The sequence below is a fragment of the Juglans regia genome, chromosome 16 (genome assembly GCF_001411555.2).
Source record: "Juglans regia cultivar Chandler chromosome 16, Walnut 2.0, whole genome shotgun sequence".
In the NCBI taxonomy this organism is placed as follows: Eukaryota; Viridiplantae; Streptophyta; class Magnoliopsida; order Fagales; family Juglandaceae; genus Juglans; species Juglans regia.
In genome coordinates this window covers 1,240,660-1,255,638 of record NC_049916.1, presented here as the reverse complement: position 1 = coordinate 1,255,638, position 14,979 = coordinate 1,240,660, and the positions used below count along the sequence as shown (strand labels likewise).

At 37.4% G+C, this 14,979-nt stretch overlaps 1 protein-coding gene across 8 annotated transcripts; it reads right to left on the bottom strand.

Moving 5' to 3' along the window:
- Nucleotides 1-230: 230 nt before the first annotated feature.
- Nucleotides 231-7,043, bottom strand: LOC108984767. 8 transcript variants are annotated; one of them, XM_035686368.1, is made up of 10 exons: nucleotides 6,829-7,042; nucleotides 6,432-6,482; nucleotides 6,227-6,263; nucleotides 5,554-5,714; nucleotides 5,359-5,464; nucleotides 4,610-4,792; nucleotides 3,419-3,581; nucleotides 1,991-2,289; nucleotides 1,241-1,331; nucleotides 265-433 (listed from the first exon to the last, which is right to left on the bottom strand). In XM_035686368.1, the coding sequence occupies exons 4-9, from the start codon at nucleotides 5,623-5,625 to the stop codon at nucleotides 1,282-1,284; spliced, it is 873 nt and encodes a 290-aa protein (XP_035542261.1). In that variant the 5' UTR covers nucleotides 5,626-5,714; nucleotides 6,227-6,263; nucleotides 6,432-6,482; nucleotides 6,829-7,042; the 3' UTR covers nucleotides 265-433; nucleotides 1,241-1,281. The 8 variants fall into 8 exon arrangements, with proteins under 8 accessions (XP_035542260.1, XP_035542261.1, XP_035542259.1 ...); XM_035686367.1 differs by lacking the exon at nucleotides 6,432-6,482 and having other exon boundaries at nucleotides 231-433; nucleotides 6,741-7,042; XM_035686366.1 differs by lacking the exon at nucleotides 6,432-6,482.
- Nucleotides 7,044-14,979: the final 7,936 nt, after the last annotated feature.

Below are 14,979 nucleotides of genomic sequence, written 5' to 3'. Positions count from 1 at the left end.
CCTTCATCTCGAACCACTTCACACAAGCTTTTTCATTGCTCAAAATACCTTACTCACAAGGTGGGGAAAAGCTTCCTTTAACTATGAGTAAGTTTCCCACGTTGCGTTGTCAGCTCCTTACCCATGTTAGTGAATCAACAACTCTACCTTCACTCTGTTCCTCTGGTTCAGGGCAAACAACCCATTGGTCATTGTTACACCCTCTTCTCTAAAATTAGGGATGTCACGTGTTTTCATAAAATAGCCAGGCAAGACATTTCATAATTTAATAAAATAAATATTTATTTAATAAAACATGTCTCCAATAATATTAAAAAAAACTTCAACAACTAAATAAAATGTCTTTCACCAAAATAATTTATTCAATAAGTCTGGAACTAAATCAACTACTTCATCTAAGCCTGATCTGCTTGCTCATACTCATCATTCTCACCTGGGTAGTTAAAAAACATAATAAAACTAAAATGAGTCAAAAGCTTAGTAAAAAACCCATCAAATATAAACATAATAAATATAAGGATTTCATAAAAAATTTCACACAAAAGGAAATAAAATTCATGATTGCTTTTACTAATGTTTATGCTATGCATGACATGTCTTGAATTATTTGATTTATCTGATTGGCCAACACACTTATCCTTGTGTACAAAATTTTGCACTAACCCCACATCATAAGGCCACAAGGGAAACCGCTGATAGAATTATAATATGTTATGGTAGACCATGCTTAGGCCTATGGCTTGATCCACCCATAAATTGCATGGGTACCATGCATCTAAATGATCATCTGGATAGTGAGATGAGAATTTTTTGTTTTAGATAAAAGTTTAAAATCTTTTAATATTATTATTATTTTGGGATTTAAAAAAATTTAATTATAATTTGAAAAAGTTGAATTATTTATTATATTTTATATAAGAATTTGAAAAATTGTAACGATGAGATAAGATGAGAATTTTGTGTCTCATCTCACTTGCCAAACCTACACTAAAGGAAATCCATTGCAGTTATTTGCAGTAGGGTCCCTACCTATATATGCAGTCCAGCCTCTACATGCACACTTCAAAAATATTTAACTTGACCGCATTTCTTGAATGTGAACCAACTCTCTCTCTCTCTCTCTCTCTTTCAGAATGTTCTTCATGCATAGTTTATTTCCAAAACTTGTACGCTAAGAAGATTGTAATCCAGTTGGTTCAACATAGAAAACATCATAAAAAGCAAGCGAGCTTTACTTTACCCAAGGATTTTTGCTCTGCAGATTCCAGCAACCCATCTGCATCAAAAGGTAAAATGGTGCCGCCCGAATAAGTTGCCTGGTGTTCCAACATCTGTCAAAAAATAGAAACGTGTTAAGAGATGTTAAGAATGGAGTTCTTCCGGTCACTCTAGGGGAAGAGAGAGACACAGAAAGGTGAGAGATAGGAGTTGGACAAAAGGGGGGGTTACGATTTACTTCTAATAAATGCATGACAGCTTCTACTATAATTTTATTTCATAAATGCAGATCCAGTTGACGATTTTTGCAGTTTTCTTGCTCATTCTAACTAGAAGCCGCTGGAGTGCCCATGGAATTGTCAATACTATACTAAGGAAAGGCCAAAGTACTGTACCAAACTGTACATGGGTAAACCATTAAAATGAAAGCTTTTCATCAAACCATGATGGTACAAAAACATGTTCCCTACATTCCTTAAATAAATGTGATTTCACAACTGTATTTGGACACAGCTCCACTTTTCTCTTTTGGAGTGAAATGCACTTTCGCTTTCACAAACACTCATATTTTATTATATCCAAGAAACTACGAGTTTCTTACTAATTTAGACTCATGAACCAACTATTAGTCAAGTGCCAAACCACCAACTTGTGCAAGTTTGGAATCATAACTCAAAGGTGATAGATAATCAATTGTGTGACAACTAGCTGCAACTGGACCAACAATTGCTCAAATTAAGCAAAGCTTTTAAGAAAGATAGCCGCATATCACCTTGTAAGTTTTGCCACCCCGCAGCTATATCTGAGACGCTTGAATTCCAAGAAATCTGCATTAATGATTGAAGTTCCTTGGGTGGTCCAGTTTGACCATCAGAGCCAAGTTGCAACCCTTCTACATTTTCCACATGAAGATTATTTGTAGCGTTAAGTGCTGGTGTTTCCATTCCAAGTCCTGCCATCGCTGATAAAGTGAAGGGAACTTGGCCACAGGATGCCATTAATGCAGAACTTGAATGATTCTCCAACATGGAAGAACAAGTAGGAATGGAAGGTACTGTATCGGCAGCACAGCTGGCCACCATATTTCAACAGGGAGAAAAGCAGTAAGCTAGCAAGTACATATGATAAATGAGTCCATAGATAATTCTCACTTGTTCCTACCATGCCATTTAACAATTAAGTTCTGCACAAGTCCTAGAATCAATCTCTCGCGTTCAGCCAACATTTGATGAAAGAAATAAATAGGTATGCATTAAGAAATTTGAGACACAGTATAACTCCAGGAAGAGAGACAGAGAGTAAAGCTCGCATGCCACTTTATAGTGACTTTTTTTTTTTTTTTTGGAATCAACATAAAGTGAGCTTTGGCAAAATAAACAGTTCAACACACAAAAGAAAGTTTTAATTCTAAATGAACTCAACTTAACTCATCAGTCATCATCTATGTCTTAGCTTCGTTTGTATTCGTAACCCATCTCAACTCACCTCAACTCATCTAATCTCATCATTACAATTTTCTCAAATTCCCACACAAAATATAATAAACAATTCAACTTTTTCAAATTTCAAAATAACTTTCCCAAATTTCCACACAAAATATAATAAATAATTCAATTTATTATACTATTCACAAACCATCTCAACTCATCTCAACTCATCTCTAAATCCAAACCACTCTTTAGTCTAGAATATTAATTAACGTGAAGGTCCACTACTTTTTTACCTAACTAATCCCAACTCACGAAACCAAAATCAAGCCCCATCCCTTTCTCCTACTGCATGGTCTTACTCATTTAAGTGATCACAAAAAGTAACTGTGTGTCCCCTTTCTTTCTCTCATTTAAAAGAGTATGTTGAAACCCTCAGTTCTTATTCAACCAGACTTGATAGACAAGAAAATTGAAATGAATCAGTAGTTGCACAATGTTGGTTGTGGACAACATTTATCAATAGACAAGATAATGTCATTCAATCTTATATGCAATCAGAAAATTCAGATATTTTCGTAGTGTCTCTGTGCAATATATGCAATAAATGAGCCAGAAGCAGATCTAAAAGTTGAACATTAAATATAGAATGTGTATATTGAATACAGGCTCCCTTTTAGAGTTACTCATGCATATAGCAAAAACGTATTGAACAACCAACAAAGACAAATGACAGGGAGGAAAAAAAATTGGATAAGGGTTAAAATTCTCACTATGCCCAAGAATTTATTTGTGTAGGGTTGAAATTGCCTGGTGAAGGGATCGTTTGTACTGCCTGACAGCTGGGCATACGGTCCACAAAATAACTTGGGGATTGACTCATAAATGGAATTGAAGGCTGCTGCAGAATTGGATACCCCAGAGGTGGATTATTAACTGCATTACAGGGGAAAAAAAGAGTGAATTACAATGATAGTCATGATACAGAAATGGCAAAGGACTAACACTGCTAACTCTTAATTAGAATCAATTTGGTTCACATGGAATGGAATGGAGAGTGAACACCTATACTGACTCCTACATTGGGAACGAGACTTGTGTTTGTAAAGGGATATGCCATTTTTTCAAGTGAGGTTTGGTATAGTTGGTATGCTAGAAATGCAGGTGGAATTGGATTTTCTTCTGCAATGCCTCAAAGCTGGCAACTAAACCCAGAAGTCCCACAAGTGAAGGGCACTTTTACTTCGAAACAATCAGAGAAGACACTTGTTTGGTGATTACATTCTCCAAGTACATTGGAAGACATTCTCCTTCGAAAAGTCGAAAATTTTCTAAACAATGATTCATGAAAAACATCCATGTACCAATTAACTAGTTAAACTTTTCAACATGAGCTACATAACAAAGACCATTAAACAAGTGAGGAATCATCTCACTTCCAGTCAATAGTCAATACATAACAAAGGTTCCTTTTCGTATGATTTGATTTCGAATATAAGGAAGTGCAATTTCACGGGGGGAAAAAAGATAAAATCCATATGATATTTCTTAAAGAGCCTTTTGGGGCCAATCTTTTGTCCTCTAATCAAAGTCTGCATTGCTATACTGTAGAATTTCAATCCTTGGGCATGGTCGACATGGTCAGCAATGTCATCAATCATTAAAGGTCGTATTCATTTCAAAGGTGCTTATAGAATTGTATTTATACTAGGAATAAATCTAATCCCTTTCGAATAAAGTTTTATATTGATCTTGATCCAAACCAAGAAATAAAAGAAGTGTGCCGAAAACCATTGAAAGTAATTAGCACAAAAAGTTGACCAGCCAGATAGACATTTTATATTATGGCACCTAAAAGAGCTAAGAGAGTATATTCCCACTCATCAGTTTTCGGTTTTACAGTTTCAAATTTGTTCACGGCTTAAAGGCTTAAATATCCTACGAAATTTTGCAGGAAAACTTACCCGGCATGCAATGAATCCCACTCTGCATAGAAGGCAATGGAACCTTCTGAGGTGAAGAACTGTTCATTAGTTCGGACTGCTTCTCGAGTAAATCATTGAGCAATTGGATTTGTTTGTTCAGCTTTACCCTTACGTAGTAAGACTTGAAAAATTCTGCATTTTCTTCTTCAAGCCTCTGCCATACTAAGTTAAAGAAAAATGAAAACTTGGACATTAGAGCAATTGGATGAAGAAGATAACTATAAAATAAAGTATTGAGTAATTATGGGTTCCAATTCTACAGGTGCTCTGTGACTTGCATAATTTCATTGAATTTGCTGCTGAGCAACAATGGAATATAATGTTCCTACTAATTTTTTATTTTCATTTAAATGAAAATTCCCCCACCCCCCCACCCCGTGGGGACCCCACAGGACAGCTCTCAAATGATATATAAATAATTAAATCTGTCTATTCCCAACAACTTGAACTTTTGGGATTACTTGTGGTTTCATAGGGTATTAGAGCAAAGGTCCTAAGTTCGAACTTTGACTCTACACTCTACCTCATTTGATTAAATATTCCACGTGTTGGACCTACTTATTGAAGGAGAGTCTGACCCACATGTGAGGGGGAGTGTCAAGGATATAATGTAGATAATTAAATCTACTTCTTTCCATCAATTTTTAACTTTTGGGGCAAATGGCTGTTTCACAATGGGAAACGATGTGAGAATGGGGGAACTTCTAGAGAATAAAATAGTATCTTACCCAAGGTAGTGAAGCCAGGTTCAATATTTGCAACGCACAGAAGGGTTTCCACCACCTCATTTTTGTTCATATACAACTGCAAGCACCTTTGAATAAAGCCGCAAACCTAAACAAATGATTTAATTCAGTTAACTCTCATTTAATTAAGCAGCATAATCATACAGCTGCAAATGGACATCAGATCATGTTACTTACGAAATCAATTTCTTCGCATATAACTCTTCTGCTCATGTTTCTTGAAATGGATGCTGAACCAGAGTCCACCATAGAAGCCTCAGGTGAATTATTTTGTTGGTCACTGCATGGCTCATATGTTACATGCCTTGACACCTTTTTTCAGCTGAACCTTCGGATTCCTGTAAAGTTCCTTTTACTTAATGATGTGGGGAAAAAAACTAACAAGCTGGTTCTATAATTACCCCCAGTAACAAAGCTTGGGTTGGGTTCCGAAGAACCTCACAAGTATAAGGCCTGGGTATTGATTTTACATTGGCCAACCACTGGTTTTTTAGTAGGGCGATCGATAGTTCTAAAAAGACTTCTTGCTGAACACTTCAGGTAAAATAAGAACTTTCACTAATTCTAAGATACAGATAATAGAACCTTTAACGTCATTATATCATTTCAGAGAATCACGATTATTTTAGGGTTCTGGATCTTCCTTGAAGCTGCACAGGATGTACGACCAAGAGAACCAAAAAAGTTGATGACAAAAACTCAACTCACAGAAAGCCAGCTTGCACATGAAGTATCATAAAAGCAGTCAACTTTGATTATGTGACTTTTTGGTATGAACATGCAATCAAAGTATACAGGCGCCATGAAGATTTTCAGATATGTTCCCCACTGAGAAAGCTATTCAACTTACCTAGTATCAGTGCCAAATGCCGATGAATATCCAAGATCTGTCTCACAAATGTAGAGGAAAATTCAATGAAAAACTCCTTTCGGATAGGAGAGATCACAAAAATAGATCTCTTTATGGGAAAGAAACCACAAGTTTTTTGTTAAAATACTTCTCTTTTTAATAAAAGGGGAAATTCGAAATTAAATATAATTTAAAATAGACTAACCCCCAAGAATTTGATGCATTGCTGGACTCCTAAACCAAATAAAATAGAATTCTTGCACAATCAAAGAAATAAACTCCTATAAGGACTCAAAGTAAAGATCGACTCCCAATTAAATGAGATGACAAGATTTCAACTATGCCTTAAATTAGGTACATTTAAAGTACCAAAGACAATTTCTTTATAAATAACATAACTTTAAACCTACAACAACCCCATCCTCAGTTTGCTCATGAAGAAAAAGGAAAAGAACATAATAAAAGGAAATAAAAGAGGGGGGGTTGTGGGGTGGTGGGTGAACAACACTCATACCTGCTACAAAAAGAGTCACTGAACCCACAGACAAAAACATAAAAGTGAAGGAAAAAAACAGAGTTCCAGGGTAAAAGAGATTTCATACTTTGGCGGAAAGGCGAAAGTTCTGAAGGTCTTTGTTTTCAGAGCGAATCACCGAAAGAGAACGCAATGGTTTTTCATTTTCAGTTTTCAGATTTGTTTTTGTTCAAAAGTAGTCTTCGGTATGGCTTATCAGGACTTCGTTATCTTATCACAAGGGAAGTGGAAAGAAAGAGCCAGCAACGAGAAGGAGACCTTTTGAAATGGAATCCCACTGCACCGAACCATATATAGAGACTGTACTCTTCTATTTAGCGACTGTACTTTGCTCTCTAGGGTGATCATAGAATCGTACATCAAAGATTTTGTACATAAATTGGCTACTTATTAACTACTGATTTTATACCAAATCCCAAGACTTTTAATTAATTATAAATCTTCACAACTTCTTCACACTATACATTTTATATTTTTTTAATTTTTAATTTTTTTTCTTTTATCAAATATTTATTATATGAATAATTAATAGAAAATTTGAAATAATTTTAAAAAAATAAACTCAAAAAAAATTTAAAAATTTAAAAAAATGTTGAGTGTGATAGATGTTATGTAGCAAAACTCTTTAATTAAAGATTGGAGTAATGCAATTTCTATTTCAAAAAAAAAAAAAGTAATATATTGCGAAATTAAATTTACAGACTAGCATTGCTTGATATGGTATGTTAAATTATAAAGTATATTTAACGTATCATATGAAACCATATCAGTTTGTAAGTTTACTTTTATGATATATATTTGTGACTATATCACTTCTCTATCAGAAATTATATCCAGTCATCTGGAGTTTACCGCTCAAATGACACTGCCATATGGTTTATCATAAAAACAAAACAAAAAAAAAGATTGAAATCCACTCCAATTGGTTGATTACTCAATGGTCGGGAGATTTAAAATAGAAGGGGTACCGAGGAGGTTCTTAGGGTTTTATTTTTCATTTTATGTTTTTGGACGCCTTTTAGTGTTTGTTTTGCTTTTACAATAAACCACGTGACACTGCCACGCCAAGAGGATTAGTTAAACGATAAATTTTTAGATGACCTAGTAGCCTGGACTCATACATTATATCTTGACAAATTATAGAACATCCTTATTTTGTTGAGTTCATTGTTCATTAAAATATGCATCACTTTCTACAAATTCAATGCCATATATGAACCGTTGCGGATCTCCAACTGAAGGGGATTGTGGCTTCAAATTATGCTTTCCTTGAGGTAGGTTAGTGGTTAGTTACATTATGAGAATGAGTATGTATCTACACAACTTAAAAAATGAGAGACCAATAGGTTAGCCACCTCACAATTTCATTTTAATATTGTGTAGTTGGAATTATCCTTTTTTTATTGGGAGGGGGTTGGGGGGATTGCACACCAAAATGTGTGATGATAAATTATCTGCATAAAACTTTTCTTAGTGGGGAAATGAAAACTTTTACGAACAAAATATCTCATCTCATCTCATCTAATATAATCATTATAACTTTCTCAAACTTCCACACAAAATATAAGAAACAATTCAACTTTTTCAAATCTCAAAATAAAAATAATATAAAAAATTTATATTATAACAATATTTTATTTAATTTCTAACAAAATATTTTATCTTATTTTATCTTAACTGCATAACCAAACGAGATAAATGTTATTTTTATAATTTTTGTTCTAACACTTAGTCTAAAAAAAAAGATATAGATACATAAATTAGATAACGCGTTGTTGTTAAACAAATTCACATAAACAAAAATAAATACATTATAAACTCATGTATTTATCTTTTATCTCTTTCTAAACTTGCAAAATTTAGCTACATTGCTTCAACATTTCTAGCACATTGCAAACTCAACCCAACAGTTAAAATTTAACCATAGTTAAACATTTAGGTTCCAACTCCTTACAAAATAAAGTGTATGAGGGTTAACAAAAAAAAAAACCAAACCCATACTTACTTTTCTTCTATTATTATTATTATTATTATTATTATTATTATTATTATTATTATTATATTTATTTAAAGTTACATGGGCATCCGATAATTCCTCTGATGTTCTTGGGCGGTTTTGACAAATAGGGGACTCTACACAAGGATGGTCTTCTTGGATTCTAAATCGCTTCAAGTCGGAGACCTTTCTCTAATGGGTATTTACTCTATTCTCCATTTTTCCATTTTCCTTCAGAAAGCAATAAATTTTGCTTACAAATATTTCTGCTGTCCGTGAAAATCACAGAATCTAGGGTTTCATTTTGCAAAATACTGAATGGTTAAGATTTCAAATGGTGTTACTGGAAATTGAACTTTACTCTGATTCCTCTGCCCCTGTAGATCCACGGCCAACTTTTCGCTGACTTGAAATTTTGAGTTCTCCAAGTGAATTCAATTTGTGAATTATCACCTTTAATGCTTCCCTAGTTCAGTTTTCTGTACTTTCTTAAAGTTTTCTTCATTGTGTTTTCAATGGTTTGTGGGAAAATAAACCGTGAAGAAAAGGCGGCGGGTTTATTATTTGCTACATTTCGTGGGCTTACTTCATGTTGGCTGTAATTCAGTATTAAATGAATTATTTATTTGTTGTGTGATACAATTCTCAGTGGTGTTCAATGTTTATCCATTATTTCAAATTTCGTGGTGTTGAGCGCTGGACATATGAGTGTATAGATGAAACTCATGACGTGGTCCCTACTCTGATTGTTAAAGGTCTAACCGTTGATCCAAAAGTTATAAGACTGCTGGATACTGATTTTGTTAAATACTTAACCCTTAGGATCGTAACAATATGCATCGCGGGGTGACGTGCTTTTGTCTAAATAAATTTGTCATTTCAAAGTAAGGATCTTTTCTAGTTACACCATCCAAAGAAAGCCACTCTTGGTGGGCCTTACTCCTCCGGATGAATTTCCATGGTAAGCTAGTACTCTCGTGAGGGATCAATGTATTATGGTACAACTTAAACTCTGAACACCCCTCTTTTTGGACGTGGTCCATTGCACCATGTCTTCCCCATCCTATCTCACTCCAGCATAATACAGTTTTTTTGTTTTTATAAGTAAGAGATAAACTTTATTGATGTGAATGAAATAGGCAAGTACCAAGTACACAGGAAGTATGCAATAGAACACATAAATACATTCTAAGAGCGATGAACTAAGGATAAGAATTCATGAATATCATCCCCATTTAATACAATAGCTGAAAACCAAAGCAATAAAGTATATAGAAAAAAATTCTTCAGCTCCATTGTTCGTTCCTTGTCTTCAAAACAGCACGCATTCATTTCCTTCCAAATACACCACATGATACACAACGAAATCATTCTCCAAATTGCTGCCACTTGATGACTACCCTGCAATTTTCTCCAACAACCCATCAAATCCACCACCCTCATAGGCATTACCCAAGCCACATCAACCCTTCGAAAAATCTCTTCCCTTAACCCCCTTGCTACATCACAATGTAGTAAAAGATGATCTACCGATTCTCCATTCTTTTTACACATGTAGCACCAATCTAACACTACATCCTCTCTTCCTCAAGTTGTCCGTGGTCAAGATCTTCCCAAGGGCGGCATTCCAAACAAAGAAAGCAACTCTAGAGGGCACTCGAGACCTCCAAATGTTCTTCCAAGGGAATGGAGTGTGATCTTGTGTAATCAAGAGTTTATAATACACCTTTACTGTGCATTTCTTTTGATCCTGAAACCTCCATCTAAGCTATCATGTTGTGCCATAGTAGTCCCTAAGGAGTGTAACAAACTGAAAAAATATGAAATCATAGATAATTTCCAATCATGAATATTCCTATTAAACTGAATATTCCACTGATGCGAACCATGAGCCAATAACCGCACATCCACCACTGAAGCCTCCTTATTAAGTACAATACGATATAAAGCCCGAAACACCCTTTCCAATACATGATCTCCACACCACACATCCCGCCAAAAACTAATTCGGTTGCCCTCACCTGCGACAAAGCGAATAAGATTTACAAAGCTTGTCCACCCCTTCCTTATAAACTTCCATAGCCCCACTCCATGCCCCCCTCTCACTTCTTTGGAACACCAACCACCCCACGCAACACCATATCTAGCATCTATAGTTTCCTTCCACAAAGATCCCCCTTCCAAATGATATCTCCAAAGCCATTTCCCCATTAACGCTTTATTAAAATTTCTCAAATTACAAACACTCAACCCCCCATACACAACTGGGGCACATACTGTCTTCCAATTAACCAAACGAAATTTCTTCTCCTCCCCTATGCCTCCCCATAAAAAAAGCCTTAAAAAGTTTCTCAATCCTATTCACCACCCCTGCAGGCATAGGAAAGAGAGATAAAAAATAAGTTGGAAGGTTAATGAGGGTGCTCTTAATAAGAGTGAGACGACCCCCTTTCGATAAATATACCATTTTCCATCCAACCAACCTTTCCTCTATCTTCTCTACCACCCCATCCCATATTGCTCTACTCTTAAAAGTTGCACCTAACGGAAGGTCCAAATATTTCATTGGGAAAGATGACACTCTGCAATCCATAAGACTTGCTAGACTGCGAATATTAGGAACGACACCCACCGGAACCATCTCAGATTTGCCAAGGTTCACCTTAAGCCCTGACACTGCTTCAAAACAAAATAATAATGCACGTAAAGTTTGGACCTGATTCCTATCCGCATCACAGAAAATCAGAGTGTCATCTGCGAAAAGGAGATGTGAAATGATACACGGGCTACCAGAGCCATTTCCCACCTGAAAACCAGATAAAAAACCCTCACCAACAGTAGCCTGCACCATCCTACTCAACGCCTCCATAACAATGACAAAAAGAAGAGGAGATAACGGATCGCCCTGTCGCAAACCCCTCGAACTATCAAAACAACCAGCAGGAGTGCCGTTAACTAGCACTGAATAACGGGCCGTTGAAATACAATGACGCATCCAAGAAATCCACCTATCTCCAAAACCACACCTCTTAAGCAAATACAAGAGGAATTCCCAGTTCAGATGATCATAAGTCTTCTCCATGTCTAGCTTACAAAGAATACCTGGGCTTCCCTCCCGCAATCTAGCATCTAGGCTCTCATTTGAAATGAGCACCGAATCAAGTATATGTCTCCCTCGAATAAAAACATTATGAGGCTTTGAAATAATATTTTTCAAAATTGGACTAAGCTGGTTAGCAAGAACTTTTGAAATAATCTTATAGACACTACTAACCAAACTTATTGGACAAAAATCTTCAATACTCGAAGCCCCATGTTTCTTGGGAATGAGCGCAATAAAATTCGCGTTAAGTGATTTTTCAAACTTTTGAAAAGTGTGAAATTCACTGAACACCCGCAAGACATCACCTTTCAACACATCCCAACAAGTTTGGAAGAAACCCATTGAGAAACCATCCGGACCCAGCGCTTTGTCCTTAGCCATACAAGAGATGACCTTGAAAATCTCATCTTCATCAAAAGGTCTCTACAAGACACTAACAAGTTGCGGATCAATTTCCTCAAACGATAAGTCATCAAGCTTCGGCCTCCAAGTTACCGATTCGGTAAGAAGAGTCTCATAATAATGTGCAATAAGACTTTCTAGTTCATCGGAAGAGGATAGCACCTGAGTACCTGAATGAAGCGACTCGATCGCATTATTACGTCGACGAGAATTAGCCACTTGGTTAAAGAACTTCGTACACCTATCAACTTCTTTTAACCAAAGGGTTCTGGATTTTTGGCGCCATGATGTCTCATTTGACAACGAAACCCTTTCCAACTCTGCCACAACCGTGGCTTTCCTCAATAACTCCTCTTTAGAGGCCCCTCCCAATAATTCCTTACCCTCTAACTCCTGCAATTCCTCCAACAAAGTGGACTTTTGATTGTCAGTGTGACCAAAAACTTTCAAGTTCCACTTCTTCAGATCTTGTTTTAGTGCCTTCAGCTTACTTGAAGAATGAAACTAGGAGTACCACTAAACTGGTACGATGCCCACCAAGTACTCACCAACTCTACAAACCCGGTCACTTTAAGCCACATATTCTCAAACTTGAAGTACCAGCGACCCTCATGAATGCCCCCACAATCTAAGAGAATGGGAAAATGGTCTGAGCTAACTTGAGCTAACCTTTTCTGACTTACTTCTGGATAGGCTTCCCATAACGGCGAGATAAGGAATCTATCCAACTTCGACCAAGCACGGCTGTTAGACCATGTGTACTCACTACCCACCAAGGGAAGGTCCATAAGGTCCATATAAAAAATGAACTCAGAAAATTCAGCCATGGTCAGTGTATGCCGATGATGCCCCGATCGTTCACTAGAAAAACGAGTAATGTTAAAATCACCCCCCATACACCACGGCACATCCCATAAAGTGTATATTACCGCCAACTCCTCCCACAACCTTCGCCTATCTCTATCTATGTTGGGACCATAAGTCCCTGCAAAAGCCCAATCCCACCCATCGCTCACATTTTTGAATAACACCGAAATCGAAAACTCACCAACACACTCCTCAATTGCCTCAACCACTCTTTTATCCCACATTAATAACACTCCACCTGATGCTCCCTGAGAGGCCAAATAGGACCAACCCACAAACGAACATCCCCATATATTACACACAAATCTTCAATCAATCAAACTCAACTTTGTTTCTTGCAAACATATCACATCACCTTTCCACAACCTCAATAAAGCTTTGATACGAAGACGTTTATTGCTATCATTGAGACCCCGTACATTCCATAATACAATCTTAGACTACATTAAAACTTAACTTTCTCCTCCCTTTCGGTCTAACCCTTCTGCTACTCCTATCCTTAATATCATAATTGATGGAGCATGTTAAACGTTTAAGTTCCCTGTCTTGTTTTGTAGCTGATTTCGAACGACTAGCTTCAATAGCCACAAGAAGTGCCATAAATTGATCCTCATAACCTCCAAAAGAGACCCCAAGGATATTTTGTAACTCCTCTACCTTTTTAAAAATCCAATTCGACGAGCAATTCCCATAATCTGAACTGGAAGGGAGCGTACACAGAGGAGTAAGAGCACCCTCCTCACCAACGCTGTTATTGGGAATCAACAGTAGTTCCGAGCCACCCAAACTATTTGATTCACCACTTGAAGCCATATTTTGAAGAGGAATACCATCCCCAGAAATTATCCCACCAAAAACACTCAACTCCATTGGTGTGGAACCAAAAGAATAGTCGGACTACACCTGCACAGCCTCACCCCGAAATGAAATCCTACTTCCAGCGAAATAGACTGCACCTGCACAGCCTCAAAGCCTTGGACCACCACACACGGCTCAGAATGCCTATTCTCCACCAACATCCCTAGGGCCGAGGACGCGAAAGTATTTCTCAAACTCTCCTGCATTAACGGCTCCACTGAAATCTCCCCCTCCTCTAAATCTTCCCGTCGTAACACCTTTACCGGCTCACTAGGATGATCGACTGAGGTCATCTGCAGTTTCTGTGCCAGTTGGGTTGCCGGTACGGTGCTTATCGGTGCCGGAGGAGCTTGACGCAGTTGTTGGCCCGATATCTCAGACCCTAAAGCCTGACCCGATACCTTTTTTGCCACTGCCCTCCAGGCCTTCTTTGGGCCTGAGGCCTGACCCATTCCATGGCCCAACACAATCCCCGTGGGACAAGGCCCACTCTTTCAGCCCATATCATCCTTCAGTTCAGCCTTGCCCTTAACGGACCGTTTTAAGAAATTGATTTCTTCTAACACGATGCCCACTTTTTCCTCCAAGCCAATTAACATCTTGAGAACACATTCCTCATTTAACCCCAACAGTCTGCTGTCTTCTCCACCATACCTCTGCACACCCTCTGAACTGATTGCGCCTGGCACCACGTCTCTCACAGCACGAGGCATTACCTTCTTCAGCACCTCACCGTACGACCTTGCACCTCCTGTCCATGCCGATGTAGCACCACCATCCCCTTTGTTCTTCTTTACAACTACTTAGGATGTTCTCGTGCTCAAAACAGAGGATGAGAAAAGCTCCATTAAAGTATCTCCAAAGTTCCTCCACCCCTCCCCCTTCCTCCCTTCCGGAATCACAAGCAAACCTCTCCTCTTATCATGACCAAATTCAGAGAGGGAGATAAAACTACCATTGTGATTACGTCCCTTCCTCACTATTAACATAGT

Coding starts and splice junctions, on each gene's coding strand:
- LOC108984767 (XM_035686373.1), bottom strand. CDS start 5,625: ATGGTGGACTCTGGTTCAGCATCCATTTCAAGAAACATGAGCAGAAGA. Junction 5,465..5,553: donor TATGCGAAGAAATTGATTTC/GTAAGTAACATG, acceptor TCATTTGTTTAG/GTTTGCGGCTTTATTCAAAG. Junction 2,290..3,418: donor CAAATAAATTCTTGGGCATA/GTGAGAATTTTA, acceptor TATGGTGGCCAG/CTGTGCTGCCGATACAGTAC.